Raw genomic sequence first — 20,166 nt, forward strand, 5'->3', positions numbered from 1 at the left:
TCCTCCCCGGTTCTCACCACCCTGAACAACTTTGTGTCATCTGCAAATTAAGCCACTTCACTGCTTACTCCCAACTCCAAATCATTAATAAACAAGTTAAAAAGCATCGGACCGAGTACTGATCCCTGCGGTACCCCACTGCTTACCCCCTCCACTGAGAAAATTGCCCATTTATACTCACTCTCTGTTTCCTATTAATCAGCCAGTTTTTGATCCACAAAAGGACTTGTCCTTTTATTTCGTGACTATTGAGCTTACTTACTCCTCATCTTCTTCTCTTCTTCTTCTTCTTCCGCCATCGTACCGAAAGGAAAATATAAACTTTCCCAGCTGAGTCTCCTACACATTGCTGGCAGGAAAGGAAAAGAGTGTGGTTAGGGCTATTTTAAAAAAAGCAGGGGAGGTGGTGAGACTCTCTAGCAGCTGGTTTCTGCAGATGGGGAGACGTCCTTGTGGAGAGGAGAAAGAGAGACCGGGTGGGGAGACTGGCAGGGCAAGGGGTGTGTCCTCCTGAGCTGCCAAGGATATGGCCAGCAGGGACACCCCCGTGCCCAGGCAGGCCTTTGGCACCCACTTCTGTTGCCTAACCAGACCAGCCACAATGCTGGGGGGGGGGAGGTGGACATGCACGGTGAGGGAGCATCATGTTATGCTCCCAGGTTCTTATTATGGTTCTTTACCGAGAGCCAGTTTGATGTTGTGGTTAAGTGTGTGGACTCTAATCTGGGGAAACAGGATTTGATTCCCCACTCCTCCTCCACATGCAGCTGCTGGTGTGACCTTGGGGAAGCCATAGTTCTGGCACAGCTGTTCTTGAAAAAGAGGCATCCCCAGGGGTCATTTCCTGCAGGAGCGCACAGGAGCAGAGCTCCGGCAGTAAGGAGCCCAGGGGGCGGACACATGCAACAAGCCCCTCCCCCTGCTCCCAGCAGCCCTCAGTCAGAGCAAGAAGCAGCCAGGTAAATTGCCCCCCCCAGTCCCCCGGTCCAAAACAGTCCAGTGGCACCTTTAAGACCAAGTTTTATTCAGGTACAAACTCTCCCTCCTCTGTGAGGGCGGATCTGCACAATCTCTCCCCTCCCCCATAGCTAGCAATCCAAAACAGTCCAGTGGAGCCTGAGCAGTGGGTGTTGCCTTCTGACACACTTCCGGTGATGTCAGGGGGTGTGGCATATGCAAATGAGTTATGCTAATGAGCTCCTGCATCTCTTTCTATGAAATGACCCCTGGCCATTCCTGTCAAGAGCTCTCTCAGCCCCACCTACCTGACAGGTGTCTGTGGTGGGGAGGGGAAGGGGAAGGAGTTTGTAAGCCGCTCTGAGGCTCCTTTGGGTAGCGAAGGGCCATGGGGTATGAATCCAATATCTTCTTCTTCGTCTCTTCTCCTTTTGTCATGTCGAACAGGCTGGGCCCCGGCAATGGGTGTCTGTGACGGCCCAGGGACCCCCTGGGTCTGGAGGAGGGGACGCCCTCCCTCAGCAGGGGAGAAGAGGCTGGCTTGGTGGGCCTGCGGGAGAAGAAGCACCGTTTGGGCGCTGGAACTTGTAGGGTTGCCATCTTTGGCTTGGGACATTCCCACAGATTTGAAAGTGGAGCCTGGGGAGGGCCGGGGAGGGCTTCCGAGGGGGATGATGCCAGCGAGGGTCCACCCTCCAAAGAGCCACTTTCTCCGGAAAACTCTTCACTGTCCTCTGAAGAGCAGTGGTCATTCCAGGCACTCTCCGGTCCTCCCTGCAGGTCGGCAACTGTAGCTGGAAGAGAGAGAGGGAGAGGCAGGCAAGGGGGCTGATGCACTTTAGAGGGGCAGCCCCTCTCTTCCCCCCCCCCTTAGGTAGGGCTGCCAGATGGCTTAAAAAAGATACAAGGCAGGCTGTTTGCAGGGAGAGGAGCACAAGTGTGATGCCGCGGAGGCTGATGGTTTGCGCTGGGGCTCTGCGTTGCCTCCTCCATGCCCAGATAGCCTGCTTCCCCACTGCTTGGGCTCGGATCCGGGCAGTTCAGGCTTTCCGGTGACTGTTTGGGGAAAACTGACCACAGGTACCGGCGTGGCAACCTGGCCCACGAGGCTGGCTGGAGCGCGTGCCTCCAGGTCCCCTCTTGAATGGCCGGGGCTCTTGGGCTGCTGCGTGATGGCTTCCGGTCGGCACCCAAATCCTGACCGAGCAATCTGGGAGGTGTGAGGGGCCTTGAGCGCCTGTGGAGCACTTGGGAAGAGGTGAAGGCAGGGGCTGGGGCTAGGGGAGGCTTCCCGGCTGGACCCTCAGTCCTGTGGAAAAGCCGCCCCGCACAACTCCACTTAAGGAGGAAGGGCTTGGACGCTCTAAGGGCCCCTGCTCCCCCCCCCTCCGGGCCACCTTGGCTATGGAGGCCTCCACAATAGGCTGGCGTTCACATTGCCAGCTGCAAACCCATTCTGCTGAGCAAATGCTGTTATTTATTCTGATGAAATGTGCTTACAATTGCAGAAGCAATTTGCTTAATTGAAAGCACAGCCAGAGGTTTAATAAAGCTATAAAGAGGAGGGTGTAAATACCCGCGCACTGCAGAGGCCCGCTTCCTCGCCCAAGGCAGGCGGTGTGCCCACAGGAGCCCCGCGGGAAGCCCCCACCCCCACAGACTCAGCAGAGTGGGCCGGCTGGTGACTTAGGTGGGCTATTTGTTGAAATGGAAGTGTACAAACACACACACACACACACACACCAATGTTCCCTCTAAGCTGAGTTGGTGTGAGCTAGCTCACAGGTTTTTAGCCTCCTGCTCACACATTTTTGTCTTCGCTCAGGAACGAGGGCTCCAGAGCAAACTAATTTATGCAGCAGGCAAATGGCTCGCTCACAGCTTCAATGCCGGTGGCTCACAAAGTAGATTTTTTGCTCACAAGACTCCACAGCTTAGAGGGAGCATTGAGACACGCACACCTGGACGCCAAGGAAGGACTCCGCAGGTTCCTGGTTCTCCAGAGCCTACCACCAGAGCTGACAACACTACCTGAAGGAGGACTGGCTTGGTTTTATGCACTGCCCCTACCCCACCATGGCACACAGAAGCTCAAGGGCCCCTTTGATGTGAGACCTTCTGCCCAGTGGCTGTGTGTGTGTGTGTGTGTGGGGGGGAGAAATACTGCTCTTGGGGAGGGGAGGAAATGTTTCTGGTGGTGCCTGCAGTGTAGTGGTTAGAGAGTCAGTCTGGTGTCGTGGTTAAGTGCGCTGACTCTAATCTGGGAGAACCAGGTTTGATTCCCCACTTCTCCACTTGCACCTGGCTAGATGACCTTGGGCAAGCCGTAGTTCTGATAAGAGCTGTTCTTGAAAAAGAGCAGTTTCTGTCGAGAGCTCTCTCAGCCCCACATCCCTCACAGGGTGTCTGTTGTGGGGAGGGGGAGGGAAAGGAAAGGAGACTGTAAGCCGCTCTGAAACTCCTTTGGGTAGTGAAGGGGGGGGGGTATAAATCCAATCTCTTCTCTCTTCTTCTTCTGATTCTCTACTTCTCCACTTGCACCTGGCTAGATGACCTTGGGCAAGCCGTAGTTCTGATAAGAGCTGTTCTTGAAAAAGAGCAGTTTCTGTCGAGAGCTCTCTCAGCCCCACATCCCTCACAGGGTGTCTGTTGTGGGGAGGGGGAGGGAAAGGAAAGGAGACTGTAAGCCGCTCTGAAACTCCTTTGGGTAGTGAAGGGGGGGGGGTATAAATCCAATCTCTTCTCTCTTCTTCTTCTGATTCTCTACTTCTCCACTTGCACCTGGCTAGATGACCTTGGGCAAGCCGTAGTTCTGATAAGAGCTGTTCTTGAAAAAGAGCAGTTTCTGTCGAGAGCTCTCTCAGCCCCACATCCCTCACAGGGTGTCTGTTGTGGGGAGGGGGAGGGAAAGGAAAGGAGACTGTAAGCCGCTCTGAAACTCCTTTGGGTAGTGAAGGGGGGGGGGTATAAATCCAATCTCTTCTCTCTTCTTCTTCTGATTCTCTACTTCTCCACTTGCACCTGGCTAGATGACCTTGGGCAAGCCGTAGTTCTGATAAGAGCTGTTCTTGAAAAAGAGCAGTTTCTGTCGAGAGCTCTCTCAGCCCCACATCCCTCACAGGGTGTCTGTTGTGGGGAGGGGGAGGGAAAGGAAAGGAGACTGTAAGCCGCTCTGAAACTCCTTTGGGTAGTGAAGGGGGGGGGGTATAAATCCAATCTCTTCTCTCTTCTTCTTCTGATTCTCTACTTCTCCACTTGCACCTGGCTAGATGACCTTGGGCAAGCCGTAGTTCTGATAAGAGCTGTTCTTGAAAAAGAGCAGTTTCTGTCGAGAGCTCTCTCAGCCCCACATCCCTCACAGGGTGTCTGTTGTGGGGAGGGGGAGGGAAAGGAAAGGAGACTGTAAGCCGCTCTGAAACTCCTTTGGGTAGTGAAGGGCGGGGTATGAATCCAATGTCTTCTCTTCTTCTTCTTCTGACACCATCATACTGGCTACACTGGAAAGTTGCCAGTTTAGATTTTCTAACTGAAACTGGCCACTTGGGGTGGGCAGAATCCCCCCCCCCAATCCTTTTTCAGTGTTTTTGGCACATTCTTCCCCTTGACTCCTTTCTGACTCAGGCATGCGGGCGATTCCAACCCACTGCCGCACCTGCCGCCAACAGAATGCTCTGCAGCCCACAGTGGAAGGTGGATGGACCGCACAGTTGGCGTGGCCGGTGCCCCGAAACCCAGCAACTCCTGCGTTGGGCAGAAGGGGAGAGATCTGGGCACCCATCCTTCAATGGCTGTTTCTATTTAAAAGCGTGACTCTGTGTCAGTAGGCGGGTCATCTCATTTTATAGAAGGGTTTTTGGGTTTTTTCCTGAAGAAAGACAAATTAGAATAAATTAACATTGTTCAATTTTTAAAAATCCCTTTTGATGAGGAATTAGAACAGAATATGATTAATTTGTACTTTCCACTGCAAAGGATACTCACTACTCCCCCTCCATTTTTTTTGCACCCATTTCCAGTAGGAGGAAAGGGAGGGGGGTGCTCCTTGTAGACTTTGGGGGAATTGTTCACAGAGAGACAAAACCAGACTCCGGGAAGCGCATGGCCACTCTTCCTATGGCGTCTGAATGGCTGTTTCACACATGCAGGGCATCTTGCCAACTCTGGGTTGAGAAATTCCTGGAGATTTTGGGGGTGAACCCTGGGGAAAGCAGGGTTTGGGAGTGAAGGGAGTTGAGCAGGCTCCTTCCGAGCCAGTTTGGTGTCGTGGTTAAGTGCGCGGACTCTAATCTGGGAGAACAGGGTTTGATTCCCCACTCCTCCTCCACTCGCAGCTGCTGGATGACCTTGGGCAAGCCATCGTTCTGTCAGAGCTGTTCTTGAAAAAGAGCCGTTTCTGTCAAGAGCTCTCTCAGCCCCGCCTACCTCACAGGGTGTCTCTTGTGGGGAGGGGAAGGGAAAGGAGTTGGTAAGCTGCTCTGAGACTCCTTTGGGTAGTGAAGGGTGGGGTATCAAACCAACCTCCTCCTCCTCCTCTTCTTCTTCTTCTTCAGAGCTCACCCTCCAAAGCAGCCACATCCTCCAGGGGAACTGACGTCTGTCGCCTGGAGATTCGTGGTGATTTTCAGAAGATCTCCAGCCCCCACCTGTGTTGGATCCCCAAGCATCGAGAATAAATCCACGTTTCAGAAAAGCAAAATTTATTTCAAAGCTTTGGAAAGATACTCAAACAAGTCCTTTGTTAGGAATGGGTACAAACAGCCAGGGCAAGTATAATAAAGGGATTTGAACCAGGTACCGAACCAATGGATCACTTTCCCACTGGCGGGGAAAAGGAAAAGGGTGCGCGCTCAATCCCTGGGAACACTACTATCTCCAGACATAATACAGGTGCAGTTCCCAGGCTCTACAGGCAACAAGCTAGCATTCAAGCTCTCCTCCTACACCACGTCCTCCAGATGTTCGGCTTAGCATTACAGCAAAATAAAATACAGGCTAGCAGGGAGGGGGGGGGGGATGAACTGTACAAGCGTACAAGAAACACAGAACACAATGGCAAGCTTGCTGACAACCTGGAGGCTGGCAACCCTAAACTGCATGTGTGAATGCACTTACCTCCTCCGTCTACAAGTGGATGGAATCAAAGGGGTTGTGTCCCCCTTGTGGAATGAGTTGGCTAACCCTCCTCTAGCCTGACATCCGGTGGTCGGTCACGGAGCTCTTGGGAGGAAGGGGTCTTCTTCTCGTGGACATTCTCAGAAGGTTCTTCTGCTGCAGAGGAGCTGGTTGGTTCCATCCTGGTGTGTTAATTAGAAATCTGGCAGGCGCCCAAAGGCAGCTGGCCTTTTCCCTGCCTGGTGGAGTGATGCTTCCTTGCTCCAGAGAGTCTGCTTTCTGAACGTGGGCTGCGCTGGATGCGGCAGCGATGGGCGGTTGGGGGGACCTCTGCTAATCACACCAGGAGAACGCTTGCTACTCACTGGATCCGAGCCCGGTTCACCCTGCCCTGCAGGCTCCCACTGCGTCAAGGTCTTCCGCAGACAGGGGCTGAAGGGGCACCTCTGGGAAGTGACAGACAGGGAGCTATAAAATCGGATGGCAAAGATGCCCAACAGCCCTGGGGACCACCAAGGCAGGCAGGGGGGAGAGGGAGGGAGGGCCGGGTGGGTGGTGGGTGGGTGGGCTCTGTAGGGAGGAACAGCTCATCAGTATTTGGACCCGGCACCACTGCATGTCATCGTGCAGGGGATAGACTCCAGAGCATGGTGATGTGTCATTTGGGGGTGGTCCAAAGATTGTTTTGGGGGCCTGTGTGATTGTCCCGGGGGCACCACACTTTGGAACAGCTGGGACAAGAACTGCACTTTTTGACCAGGGCACAGCGTATGTCCCCTCGAAGGGAAGAGTCTGCTGAACATGGGGGTGTATGAGGTTTGGGGGTCCAAATATTATTTTGGAGTTCAGAGCTTTCAAACTCTCCCCAGTGTTTTTGGATGGATTCATGAATAAAACACAAATAAGGAAGGCACGAGGAATCAACTTCAGCCTTGTCCCCAAGCAGTAGAGAGGAAATGAGTTTGACCTCCTCTGGCCCGGGGGAAAGAAGAGGCAGGCTGGGGTGGCTGGCTGCAGCACGTGGGCCAGGCCGGCCACGGAAGCCTCAGAGCAGGATGGTGTGAGCGTGGGCTGAATTCTCAAGGCCTGCAACGGGGAAGCTGCCCGCCTGAGCTGGGGAAGACTTTCCCCTTTCATCTGGCATATCCCCAATAACAGTTGCTGCCCCTCCTTCTAGTGCTGTGTGTTTTAATTGGATTATTTCACAATTTTAACAGTATTTTAATATTTTAATTTTTGTCATGTTTTCCGCCTTTTGGAGCCTGATTGGGTAGAAAGGCAGCATATTATTAGTTTCATAGAAAGATACTACAGAAAAACGAAAAGAAGAGACATAGGAAACAGAAAAGAAAGCATCTGAATGGATAGTATACTCATACGTCAGCTTAAGTTACAATGTACTTGTAGACTCTATGCCCTTCACTCATGATTTGAGTTCTCCAAGGATAATTTTGCATCCAATTGTAAAATCTCGCCCATTGTCTTTCAAAATCACTTTCTTGTTTTTCATGTCATTGTAAGGTTAATTTCTCCATTTCTGCTGCCTCTAATAATTGGAAAATAAGTTCTTCTCTTGCCGGTGTTTCTTCCTTTCCCCCAAAATATTTTGCATATAAAATTCTAGCTGTTGTTACAATTTGTATAATTTGCATATATTCATCTTGTAAAAATGTTTTTAATCATTCCACCAAACCATCACTCACTCTCTCGGCCGAGCCGGCCTCACGGAGTTGTTTGGATAAAAGGGAGGATGGCCAAACGAGGTCTGCCACCCTGATCTCCTCGGCCGGAGGGTGGGGCTCATAGTGTGCCAAAGAAAGAGGGATTCCTTTAAACGGCAACGCAAGCCGAAATGCTTCTTCTCGGATCCTGTGCAGAGGGCCTGGCAGGCAGCCGGGCCACTTTCCCCTGCTCCTGCGAGATTCCCCAGAGCTGTTTTGGGATAATAATCTTTTGGGGGACGACGGCAGTCAAAGTATGCTTGCAAGCCATGTGGGTAGGAAGGGGGTTATTTTTGGAGCATCGGCTTTGCCCACAGTAGCACGATCTCCCTTGGTCACCCCCACCCCCCACTCCCACTCCCACTCCGAGGGCTTTTTAGAAAAGGTTACTGGTTGCTCTATCGCCCCGGCATCACAGTGTTCTAGTGATACAGCAATTATGGGTTTTTCCAGAAGTCTGGAAAATGGCCTCTGGTGGCCCGGGAGGGATCCCGGGCGCAAGGTTGTCCTACACAGCCTGTGCACACTGCCTCTGCGGCAGCAGCGAGCCCCTAATGGGAACCGTGGCGCGGACGTGGCTCAGCCTGAGCTTATTCCCCAAAGCCGCCCTCATGCCTCATTTCCCCCTTTCGCCCCACAATCGATGATGCTGTTTCATCAGAACCTCTTGTGTTTTATGTAACAGCCTCTGATGCCAGCCAAATAAGCAGAAGCCATTAAAGGTTCGATCAGATCACACGGGCTTTCCCATCGGAGGGGGAGATCTATTAATGTAATGAGTCTCATCGCCACACGTGAGGAGCACTTCTGCAAGAATTCCCAGATGCAGACGAGAGGGGAGGGGGGAGTCCCCCCCCCCCTTTCACCCCCCCCCCCCCGTTCCTCCAGGATCAGAACTGGTCTTGTCCCGCATCTTCTTCTTCTTCTCTTGCAAACAGGGCCCCCCGAGTGAGCTGCCGCCCCAGGGAGAGAGTCAGCATTGATCCGTTCGGAAGCAGTGGAACGGCTCGGTCTCCTCCCTGAGGGTGCCGGCGGTGCCAGCTCAGGACACGCCAACAGGGGGGAAGGTTGTGCCCACCCACATCTCAGAAACTAGGGTCTGATCTAAATGGGATGCCCATCTGAGGGGGGGGGGAGTAGAACTCACTGATGAGGTCTTGCACGCACACACTCCGCATCGCATGTCAACTGGTCTTCTTCCTGCGCAATGTGGCTGTGAGCAGACGCCTCATTTTCACCATCCGTGGCACGCTGAGCTCTTTGGCCCAGGAAGCAGCAGCTCGGTTGTTATGTATTGGGACGGAAACACTGCAGGACTGTGCTGCCAGAGACAGGGTGAGCTTGGAGCCGAATAACAACAGACCAACAGGATTCTGGCAGGAACCAATCAAGGTGTAAAGTTTTGTAAATAGCCTGTCCTTGGGAGTGGGGTGTGCTGGGGTGGGGCCACTGCAGGCAATATAACCGAGCTGAGGCTCTGGTCTGCAGTCTCCTTCTTGCTGAAACCACTGAATAAAGTAGAGCGGATCACGAGACTGGGAGTCTGTTCCTCCGTGGAACCCAATATTTAAAATCAGTTAAAGCAAGAAGGGGTGCAGGTTGCCGGACAGCCCGAAGAGGGGATCCCCGCGGGCACCAAGCCCCCCCCCCGCCCTTGCTTCTCCAGTGGCAAAGGCGGCACACAGAAGCTCTCGCCCAGGCCCGGCTGCCCGCCCTGCCTTTCCGTCTTGCACGGACCCATCCAAAAGAAAGTGACGAGGGCCAACGAAACGACGCGGGGAGGGACCCCCTCTGGCCTGCTGGGATAGGTCCTGCTTGCTGGTGGAGATTCATGACAGCTTTTTCACAAATAAGAGGGGCCCTGGGGGGGTCAAAGGGAGCTGGGCTATCTGTGCAGGCAAAGGTCTTAATATTACGTCCCCCTGCTTGCCTTTCCTGGGGCTGCAGGGGCAGCCTGTCCATTAGAGAAGCCAATGTTGGATCAGGCCAAAGGCCCATCCAGTCCAACACTCTGTGTCACACAGTGGCCAAAAACACCAGGAGGTCCACCAGTGGGGCCAGAACTCCAGAAGCCCTCCCACTGTTGCCCCCCCCAAGCACCAAGAATACAGAGCATCCCTTGCCCCAGAGCCCCTATCTATACCTTGTGGCCAAGGTTCCCTCTAAGCTGCGGAGTCCTGTGAGCAAAAATCCTACTTTGTGAGTGACTGGCATTAAAGTGGTGAGCTGACGATTTGGCTGCTGGAGAAATTAGTTTGCCCTGGAGCCATCCTTCCTGAGCTAAGGCAAAAAGCTGTGAGCCGGAGGCTGAAAAAAACTGTGAGCCAGCTCATCCTAACTCAGCTTAGAGGGAACACTGCTTGTGGCCTCTGCTCCATATGCTTATCTAATTCCCTTTTGAAGCCGTCCATCCTTGTAGCCGCCACCACTTCCTGTGGCAGTGAATTCCATGTGTTAATCACTCTTTGGGTGAAGAAGTACTTCCTTTTATCCATTCTAACCCGACCGCTCAGCAATTTCATGGACTGCCCATGACTTCTTCTATTGTGAGAAAGGGAGAAAAGTACACCAGTGCTCCCTCCGAGCTGTGGAGTCTTGTGAGCAAAAAGTCCACTTTGTGAGCTGCTGGCATTAAGACTGGGAGCGAGCAATTTGGCTGCTGCATACATTGGTTTGCTCTCTGGAGCCCTTCCGGAGCTAAGGCAAAACTGTGTGAGCCAGAGGCTAAAAAACTGTGAGCTCGCTCACACTAGCTCATCTTAGAGGGAACGCTGATGGTCACATGACCAAGTTGGTTGCAAGACTGCAGCCACCAATGCTGCATTTGTTGCTGCAGCATCTGGGGAGCAGCCGGCTCACATGCAGCATCCTGCACCTAGGCTCAGGTGCACTTGCTCCTTGCATGGCTTGGAATGACCTGGGTTGCATGCAACGCCCCCCCCCCCCAGGCAGAGAGCATCTGAGTGATGACTGAATCACGCTTGATCAGTGCTCACGCAAGCTGGCCTGTTCCGAGTGTGACACTTCACAAGAAAACTCAGAGAATAGCTTGAAACCTCGGCTTCGCTAGTCAGTTCTGATTCATCTGCAAGAGCAAACACATTGAGCCGAGAGTGTCCCAGGCAGGCAGGCAGACAGGAGGGCGAAGGCTTGTGGGGGTGTGGGGGCTCAGCTACGGGAGCCCGACCATTTGGAGACACCCGATGCTGCAGGACTGCGCGGGCGGCAGATGAGACGTGCAACCTCCACGCTGCATGAGCCAGCCCCACTTTTGCAGGTCACTGCCTCTTTTTTACCGGCTGCACTTGCAGGGCATTTGGGGCCAGGAGAGGAAGCAACGCTGGGACCTCCTGGGGCAAAGAGCGGGAAAGAGAACCGTGGCAAAGGACTGCTGGTGCCGACAGAGCCGAGCAAGAACGAAATCTGGAGCCAGTTTGGTGTCGTGGTTAAGTGCGCGGACTCTAATCTGGGAGAACCGGGTTTGATTCCCCACTCCTCCTCCGCATGCACCTGGCTGGATGACCTCAGGGAAGCCGTTGTTCTGACAAGAGCTGTCCTTGAAAAAGAGCAGTTTGTGTCAGAGCTCTCTCAGCCCCATCGACCTCACAGGGTGTCTGTTGTGGGGAGGGGAAGGGAAAGGAGTTTGTGAGCCGCTCTGAGACTCCCTTGGGTAGTGAAGGGCCATGGGGTATGAATCCAATCTCCTCTTCTTCTTCTTCTTCTCTTCAGCCCGTCTCTGTGGCCACGCCTTTCCAGAGCCCTTCATGCTGCAAACAGGACCAAACAGAATTCCCCGTGCTGACAAAGCTTCTGCCTGACTGACTGCCTGCCTCCCACAATGAGCTTTGGGCTCCTTCTCACTCAAACAATATTCCGGCTGCATTTGGTATGAAACCGGGCAGGTCGTCATTCTAGGACAGAGGTCGCCCCACCTTTTTGAGCTCGTGGGCTCCTTTGGAATCCCGACACAGTGCGGTGGGTGCAGATCCCACATGTTTGCCACAAAATGGCTGCTGCTGGAGGAAGCGGAACCAGCCTCAGAACGGCTGTTGCAGCTGACCTCCAGTCACACAGCGAAGTTACTCGTACTGTGGTGGCAGCTCCTGCCCAAGCAACGTTTTTTTAAAAATCAGCACCACCGATATGGCCAGTCGGAAGCCTCAATGGGCTAAAGCTACACCTGGCCCCACCCCCTTTCCAAAAACACTGGAGATGTTGGCAGGGGCCATAGCGCCTGTGGTCCCCATGCTGGGGACCCCTCTTCTATGGGAGAAAAAAGCTGCAGGCAGGGCTATTTTGGGGCAGGAACGCACAGGAACGGCCTTCCAGCTGGCTTCAGAGTTGGCCATGCCCACTGCAGCCAAAACCTCCACGCGTGCGGGACTACAGAGGGAAGGCCTGGAGAGCGACACCACCACCCCGCAACTCCGAGGCGGGCGGGCCAGGGGGGCCCTGGAAGGACCAGGGAGGCCCTGTCCGAGAGGGCCTGCTTGCCTGGGCTTTCTGCAGCCATGGCTTTCTGCAGTTTAAACTGCCTTCCCTTCCCTTCAAGGGGGGGGGGCTTGCCCAGGCTCCCCACAGCTGTGGGGTGCCCGGGCAAACCAAGGGAAGGCATGGGGGTGTAGCGTAATATGCTAATGAGCTGCACGGTCATGGGTGTGGCCTAATATACTAATGAGTTCCTGCTAATGGGTGTGGCCTGTTATGCTAATGAGTTCCTGCTGGGCTTTTTCTACCAAAAAAAAAAAATCCCTGGCTGCGAGAATGAGAAGGATTCTCCGATGTGTGTGTGTGGGTGGGCTCACATGCCTCTGTGGAAAGAAAGGCAGCCACACAAGAGAGACACGAGAGTTCTCTGCAGCTGTTCCGGAGAAGAATGGCCGCCACCCAGCCCCCCCTCCTTAGACACCCCCAGGGCCCAAGGTCTTCACTACTACCTGCCCCCCCCCCATCACTCCTTTCCCTCGTCTTGTATTTCTGGTATAGATTCCAGCCTGCCGGGTAGCAATTGTGTGTCTCTTTTGGGGTCCGTGCAGCCCCTTGCACAGGGTTAAAAAAGAGAGGCCCCCCCAGGTAATCTCCAGGGCCTCCCGGCGGTCCCACACAGGCCATTTAGCCTGCCTGGTTGCACCGTGTCGGAATGAAGCGGGGGGGGGGGGAGAAGGAGGCCCATCACAAGTAAGCAAATGTTTTATTTTGTATTTTAGTTGCAGAGAACTCCCAAAACAGCTTCTGCGCCGTTTGTCTGTCACACATCTTTGCGTTTTTGGGTCAGGAACACGGACAGGGCCAGGGGAGGAGAAACCACTGCCTGCGGGAGAGAACGGTCCAAACGGATCCATCTTTGATGCTGCTTCTGTTGATATCTGGGCTCCTGAAGGACCAAAAGACAAAGAGAAGGAAAGGTAGACCCTGGAAATATCGACATGGACTTTCTTCAGAGGTACTGCAGCTTCCACGGGGGGGGGGGGGCACCCCTTGTTTGGAGGAGGAGCCCCCTCCCTCCCCCTAGCCCAGGCGCCCCGCTCAGACCTTGGCCACCTCAGCCTCCCCACCCCCATGGCCCAGCCTCCGTGCAGCACGCAGGGTGGACGGAATCAATGAGGATCTGAGCCTGCCCACCAGCTCAAAGCCCCTCGGAATGTCACGCGCCACATGATGGATCGATTAAACATTTGCGGAAGCTGAGCTGCTCAGATCTTGTTTCCTAATTGTCTCATAATTAGCCCCTTTGCTAGCAAGCTGGATTCCCTTCGCCTGCAGTCTGCCCTTCAGCCTCCTTCAGCTTCAGTGGAGGCATATTTGTTGGTCGTTATGAGCCAGGGGGCAAAAGGCTGCCACCGCGCGCCCCCCCTCACACCCCGCCCTCTCGCCTTCATCCCAGCAGCAGCAGCAGGAGCCGCTGCCATGAGCATCAAGGCCTCCCCCCCCCCCAGCCCTGGAGCTCCACCCACCAAACAGCAGGTCTTGGCGTGGTGTGCTCGGAATGAGGCCTGCCTGGTAACACTGATGCTTGGCACTTAACGCAGCACTCGGAGACAGCAACAGCGTCTCACAGAGGTTATTTTGCTGCATGCCTTCCAGCGGCTACCCAGAATAAAACTTTGTTGGTCTTCAAGGTGCTTGACTGGACGCGTATTCGTCTCTTCTGTTGCTTCAGACCAACAGGGTGACCCACCTCAGTCTATAGGTGGCTAGGATTATCCTCACACAGTTCAGAGAGGAGGGTCTTATGCCCCATCGGAGGTACGTTTCAAGGCAGAGCCATCCTAATGTGGAGCTCTGCCTTCTCACAGCAGTTCCAGGATGCCGGGCAGCTCCCAGGAAGAGCCTTGAGAGCAGTGTTCCCTCTAAGCTGAGTTAGTGTGAGCTAGCTCACAGTTTTTTAGCCTCCGGCTCACACATTTCGTTCTCCGCTCAGAAAGGATGGCTCCAGAACAAACTAATTTATGCAGTAGCCAAATCACCTGCTCACAACTTTAATGCCAGGAGCTCACAAAGTAGAGTTTTTGCTCACAGGACTCTATAGCTTAGAGGGAACACTACTTGAGAGCCAGTTTGGTGTCGTGGTTAGGAGCGCGGACTCTAATCTGGGAGAACCGGGTTTGATTCCCCACTCCTCCTCCACTGGCACCTGGCTGGATGGCCTTGGGCAAGCTGTAGTTCTGATAAGAGCTGTCCTTGAGAAAGAGCAGTTTCTGTCAGAGCTCTCTCAGCCCCGCCTGCCTCACAGGGTGTCTGTTGTGGGGAGGGGAGGGAAAGGAGTTTGTAAGCCGCTCTGAGACACCTTTGGGTAGTGAAGGGCGGGGTAGAAATCCAATCTCCTCCTCCTCTTCTTCCTGCTTCCCTTCCCCCTCCCAGCTAGAGGCCTCCCAAAGATTCATGGGCAAGACAGATGGGCCTGAGGACTGCCCGGAGCACACTGGAGAGGGGAGTCGGCGTTTCCTGTTTGTGCAAAGCACCTGCCCGGGTTCTTGATTCTGGCTTCTTTAATATTCCTCCCTGAGTGCAACCCCCCCCCCACATCTCTCACTTTCCACTCCAAACTAGAGGCTCCCCGTGGCTGATTTAAACAAAGACCTGGGCCACCTCAACCACACAGATGGTGCGTCCTATAAAGAAATGTTTTATTAACACATCCAGGGCCACGGAGGTGGCTTCAGCCGACTCGCTGGGTCCCAAGGCAGCTTCATCATCTAACACTTCTTAATTTGGTTTAAGCACTTAACTGCAGCGCTGGGGGTCCACCAGGGACTCAAAGCAGGCTCAGAGTACTAAATCCTAAGTGCCAACGTGGCCAAGTTACCGAGTAATTTGGAGCTGATGCAAGTCTTATCAGAGGCAGAGGGGGATTCTTCTTAGAGAAACCCAAGAGCATCCAGATAAAAATACCTCTTCAAATAGACGTGCCAGGACTCCAGAGGCACAGAAATACAAAGGCTAAAATGAATATTAAAAAGCATGCCACAGTCTTGCAATGCAGCTTGGAAATGCTCAGGTTTGGATGTTGGTGCATCTTCAGGAAGAGGGCGTTTTACAGCCAGGGGAAGTTCCTGCCCCCTCCATGCCCCCCCCCCCAGAGCAAAGGTGAGGCGGCTCCAGGTTCCTTCTGAAGGATGTGACAGTCCGGCAGAGAAGAAGCGCCCCCTCCCCTGGGGGTGGAGCCTTAAGACCTTGAGCTTGAGAGCCAGTTTGGCGTAGTGCGTGGACTCTAATCTGGGAGAACCGGGTCTGATTCCCCACTCCTCCACTTGCACCTGCTGGATGACCTTGGGCAAGCCGTAGTTCTATCAGAGCTGTTCTTGAAAAAGAGCAGTTTCTGTCAAGAGCTCTCTCAGCCCCACCGACCTCACAGGCAGTGTTCCCTCTAAACTGAGTTAGTGTGATCTAGCTCACAGTTGTCTAGCTTCCGACTCACACATTTTAATCTTAGCTCAGGAAGGATGGCTCCAGAGCAAAGTAATGTATGCAGTAGCAAATTGCTTGCTCACAAGTTTAATGCTGGTAGCTCACAAAGTAGAATTTTTGCTCACAAGTCTCCACAGCTTAGAGGGAACATTGCTCACAGGGTGTCTGTTGTGGGGAAGGGAGGGAAAGGAGCTTGTAAGCTGCTCTGAGACTCCTTTGGGTAGTGAAAGGCGGGGTAGAAATCCAATCTCTTCTCTTCTTCTTCTTCTCTAAGGGTTAGGGTTAGGGCTCTGCCATCAGCACTTTCAGGCCACGTGGGACGCAGGTTAGTTCCATGTCTCTATAAGCTGGCCCTGCCTTGGAGGGCAAACCACATACACCCATCCTAGCTAGCAGAGTAGCAACTGCCTTCAACACTTGATCCAGACCAGAGGTCAGCACTGCCAGAGTCTCAAAGCAACTCATAACCTCCTTTCCCACCTCTCCCTTGTGAGGCAGGTGGGCCTGAGAGAGTCCTGAGAGAACTGGGTCCGGCCCAAGGTCATCCAGCAGGTGTCATGGGGAGGGGGAGGACGAGTGAGGAGACAAACCCTCTGGTTCTCCAGATTAGAGTCCACCACACCACGAACGAGCTGACACTAGGGTGCCTGCCTGCTGTGCTCAAATCTGGAACTCTGCCTCCCCGCTGTTCGGCTCTGCCTTCCTTGCCTCCGGCAACTTCACGTCAAATCCCCAGGGCCCCCAACAGAGGGCTGTGCAGGCAACTCTCTGGGACCATCCAGGGTCTGAACTGTGACTGGAATGGGTGGTGGTTGTCAATGCCCCCTCAAAGCTGTGGTGTCTTGTGAGCAAGAATTCTATTTGGTCAGCTGCTGGCATTAAGGTTGTGAGCGGGCGATTTGCCAATGCATCAGTCAGTTTGCTCTGGAGCCCTCCTCCCTGAGCGAAGACAAAAATGGGTGTGCTGGAGGCTAAAAAACTGTGACCTAGCTCACACTCACTCAGCTGAGAGGGAACACTGGTGGTTGTGATATCTAACAACTGAAATACACGGGGCAGGGTCCATACCTTGGCGACGCTAAAGGCTCAGCGGCAAATCCCTTGAGGCTTGCTTCAACCGCGAGCCAGCGGTGGTGTTGAAGTTGGAGCAGGGGGTGGGCATTAGGGCTGGGGAAAGGATCCACAGAACATGGAGTTTGCAGGCACCACACTTTGAACTACCTGCCACCCCTTCAGGAGAAGAGCTGAACCTTCTCCGTCTAAGATGGGTTGCCGTGTTAGTCTGTCTGTAGCAGCAGAAAAGAGCCAGCATACAGAAACACCTTAAAGACTAACAAAATATGTGGCAGGGGAGGAGCTTTCGTGAGTCACTGCTCGCTTCGATACAGCTAGAATGTGAGTCCATCTGCCCTGTATATTGGAAAGTGGAGTGATTTCAGATGCCGAATGAAATTAGCAGGCAAATGAGAGTAGCAGGCAAATGACAAAAGCAGGCGTGATTGGATTAGGTGTGATATGCAGAGAGCTATCCATTGTCTTGAGCTTCAGTGCATCCACCTGGACTCAATCGAGACCTAGGTTCCCTGTCTCATCACCAATGCTGATTTCTCCATGCCTACTACCTCTCTGCCTATCTCACCTAATCCGATCATGCCCCCTATTGTCATTCACCTGCTATTGTCGTTTCCCTGCTACAGTCATTTGGCATCTGAAAGCACTCTGCTCTCCAAGATATAAGGACAGAGGGACTCCCATTCCAGCTGTACCTGAAGAAGTGAGCAGCGACTCACCTCAGCTCCTACCCCACCACAAATGTGGTTAGTCGTTAAGGTGCTCCTGGACTCTGGCTCTTTTCTGCTGCTTCACACTCCAGTTCCACCAATTCCATCACTTGGTGACAGCAGCCGATCCCTGGCGCCTGCCCGCGCGCCAAGGCACCAGCCGCTTACCTCATTCCTTCCCCAGGTATTTCATCATGATGCTGTTCACATCGTCGTCCTTCCCGTCTGCCTCAGACCGCCCGCCATCTTTGGCACTAGTGGCGCTTCCTTTCTCAACACATCCTTCCCCCTCCAGCCTCTGGATTCTTGGCCGACTCTTGATGCTGTCGGCACTTTTGAAAGACACCACGGAGCTGGAAGATGAGGAGGAATCGGAGAGGTTCCCAGGGTCCTCTTTGGGCCTCGGGCTTGGTGATGAGGGGGTCTCAGTGGAGATCTGGTCTTCAAAATGGACGCTCATGGGCCTGTGGCCCTCCTTCCTTTCCCGGGGTCCTCGGGACAAGCTGCTTGTGGACTGGGCTTTCCGGATGGCTGGGAGGATGTCGTCGAATTCAACGTTTGTCTTTCTTTCGTAGCTCAGAGTTGGTATTTCCCAAGAGAACGGGTCGCTTTCCTTTCCTTTGCTTGCCACATCTCCAGCTCTCTTGCTCTGAAAGCCCAGCGGATCCTGGCCCGGGGCCGTGTCGGCCACTCCTTCCAATGACGCTGACAGGCTGCCCCTCCACGGCTTTTGCCTTGAGGAGGCGCTGAAAGTGTTTCCTCCCAGGGCTGGCGGGCTGAGCTCTGAGTACGCACCATCCATGTTCTGAACAAGGGAGTCGTAGGAACCAAACTTGGAGACCCTCTTCAGGATGGGCGAGGGGGCTGGCGGCGGCTTGCCCTCGGAGGAGACGCTGCGCAGGCTGGAGGACCGAGTCAGGCCGGCTCCACCACTCTCCCCCCCAGGTCTGTCGGGCTTTACTGAGTAATCTTCATCCTCCTGCAAAGTCCTGCATCTTCTAAGGGACGAGGCCCCCGTGGTCTGGTAAATGGGCAAAGACGAAGCCTCATCCAGCGCTAAGGCTCCCGGCTCTCTGTCTTTCAGCCTCTGCCTCCGCAGCTCTTCGACGTATTCCGAAAGTGCCGACGAAGAGCGTGACAATTTGCCATCGGCTGAAGGAGACATCTTTCTAATCACTGATGGGGACACGGGACTGGGCAGTTTTCCTTCTGCAGATGCTGCTGGAGAGGACCATTTCCTCATCACAGACGGAGAGACGGAACCTGTGTTTTTGGGCACATCCAACTCCTCTATGGAGAGGAGCTTCCCGTGTTCCCGTCTCTGGGCACTGAGGGAAGGGCTCGTGAGTCTGCCCAAATCCTCCTCCCTTCCGTTTCTTCCATATTCCCGCCTTTTAACACTTAACAATGCTGGTGGACTCTGGCCGAGATCGTTGTCTATTCTAGGAGAAAAAGTGAAAAGACAACACCGTGAGGGAGCGCGGCAGCACCTGTGCAGGAAAGCATGTTTCCTGGAGTTTAAAAACATGCACTCACAATTGTCACGCGAGGTATAAATATTTAATTTAAATATTAAATTAGAAACATCTTCTGGTATTTGTTGTTATCATTGTTACTTCTGCATAAACTAAAAAGAAGAAGGACCATCTCCTGGTGTGTGCCACTAGTTCACTCGATGTCGAGTAATGCATTTTCTGAACATAATTAGAGTAATAATAAAATGGCCGAATGCCTTTGAAGAGCCAGGAATCCGAGCCGCCATTCCGAGAACACAGTAAAATTGGTGCTGCCCCCGCCACAATAGATTGATTCACCTGTTTAATTATGGCTGAGTGTTTCATTGCATTTTTACCTAAACTACCTTGAGCCAACTTCAGAGGACGGCGGAAGACCAGAAGGCCTGGCGTGATGTGGTCCATGGGGTCGCGAAAAGTCGGACTAGACTGTGCGACTGAACAACAACACCTTGAGCGACATGCATACGCATTCCTGTGTCCGCACAGCTTTGCTGCAAACCCAGCAAGGGAAACACTTGAAAGAGGCCGATCGGCCCGGAAGCCCTAGAGGGGAGGAGGGGACTCTCCCTGACATCTGAGGAGGCTGCTCTGTGCACAGTTCCAAAGCCGAAGCATGACTGGGAGTGCACAAGCCAGTCCCTGGACGCCTCGAATGTGCAAGCATCCCTGGGTGCATGCAAGGACGCCGGTGGAGCCCCGCCAGGTAGAGCTCCACATCTGCCTCCCAGCACACGTGGGTCTCTGAGCTGCAGTTGGGCCGGGTTCAGCTCCCTGCTCCCACTCGTGAACAGCTCAGGCAACCAGAGGCCTTTTGAGCATGGACAGTGGCCAAGGCTTCTGCAGAGCTGTTTGCTTCCCACTTGCCTCACGCACAGGAGAGGGAGGGGGGGTGCCTCCAAAGTCTCTACTGCTATTCCGCCAGGAAAGGAAGGCGTAAAGGCCCCCTAGAGCCCCTCCTCCTCCTCCAGGAAAGCCTGGATCCACCGGCAGAGCCAGCCACGCTGGTCCTACCCCAGGTGGGTTCCGGTCATGGCTGGTTGAAACTCTCTTGCTGGCCAAACTGGAGGGCCAGCAGGACACAATACGAGGCCTCCTGTCTTTGCAGAGAAAGCAAGGCGGGAGATCACTGGTGAGGCTGGAACCCCCACCCCACCCCACCCAGCCTGAGCG

The 20,166-nt window shown here is 53.8% G+C and overlaps 1 protein-coding gene across 1 annotated transcript in view; it reads right to left on the bottom strand.

Moving 5' to 3' along the window:
- Positions 1-12,984: 12,984 nt before the first annotated feature.
- The window catches only part of MYO18B (myosin XVIIIB), a 185,259-nt gene continuing 178,077 nt past the window's right edge, over positions 12,985-20,166 (bottom strand). Inside the window, exons 44-45 of the mRNA XM_015426416.1 lie at positions 17,648-18,921; positions 12,985-13,164 (exon numbers count right to left, since the gene is read on the bottom strand). Coding sequence (XP_015281902.1) covers positions 17,649-18,921 — 1,273 coding nt within the window. The 3' untranslated portion in view covers positions 12,985-13,164; position 17,648. The remainder of the gene's footprint in view (positions 13,165-17,647; positions 18,922-20,166) is intronic.

This window comes from Gekko japonicus, unplaced genomic scaffold (genome assembly GCF_001447785.1).
Source record: "Gekko japonicus isolate JY-2015 unplaced genomic scaffold, Gekko_japonicus_V1.1 scaffold856, whole genome shotgun sequence".
Classification (NCBI taxonomy): domain Eukaryota; kingdom Metazoa; phylum Chordata; class Lepidosauria; order Squamata; family Gekkonidae; genus Gekko; species Gekko japonicus.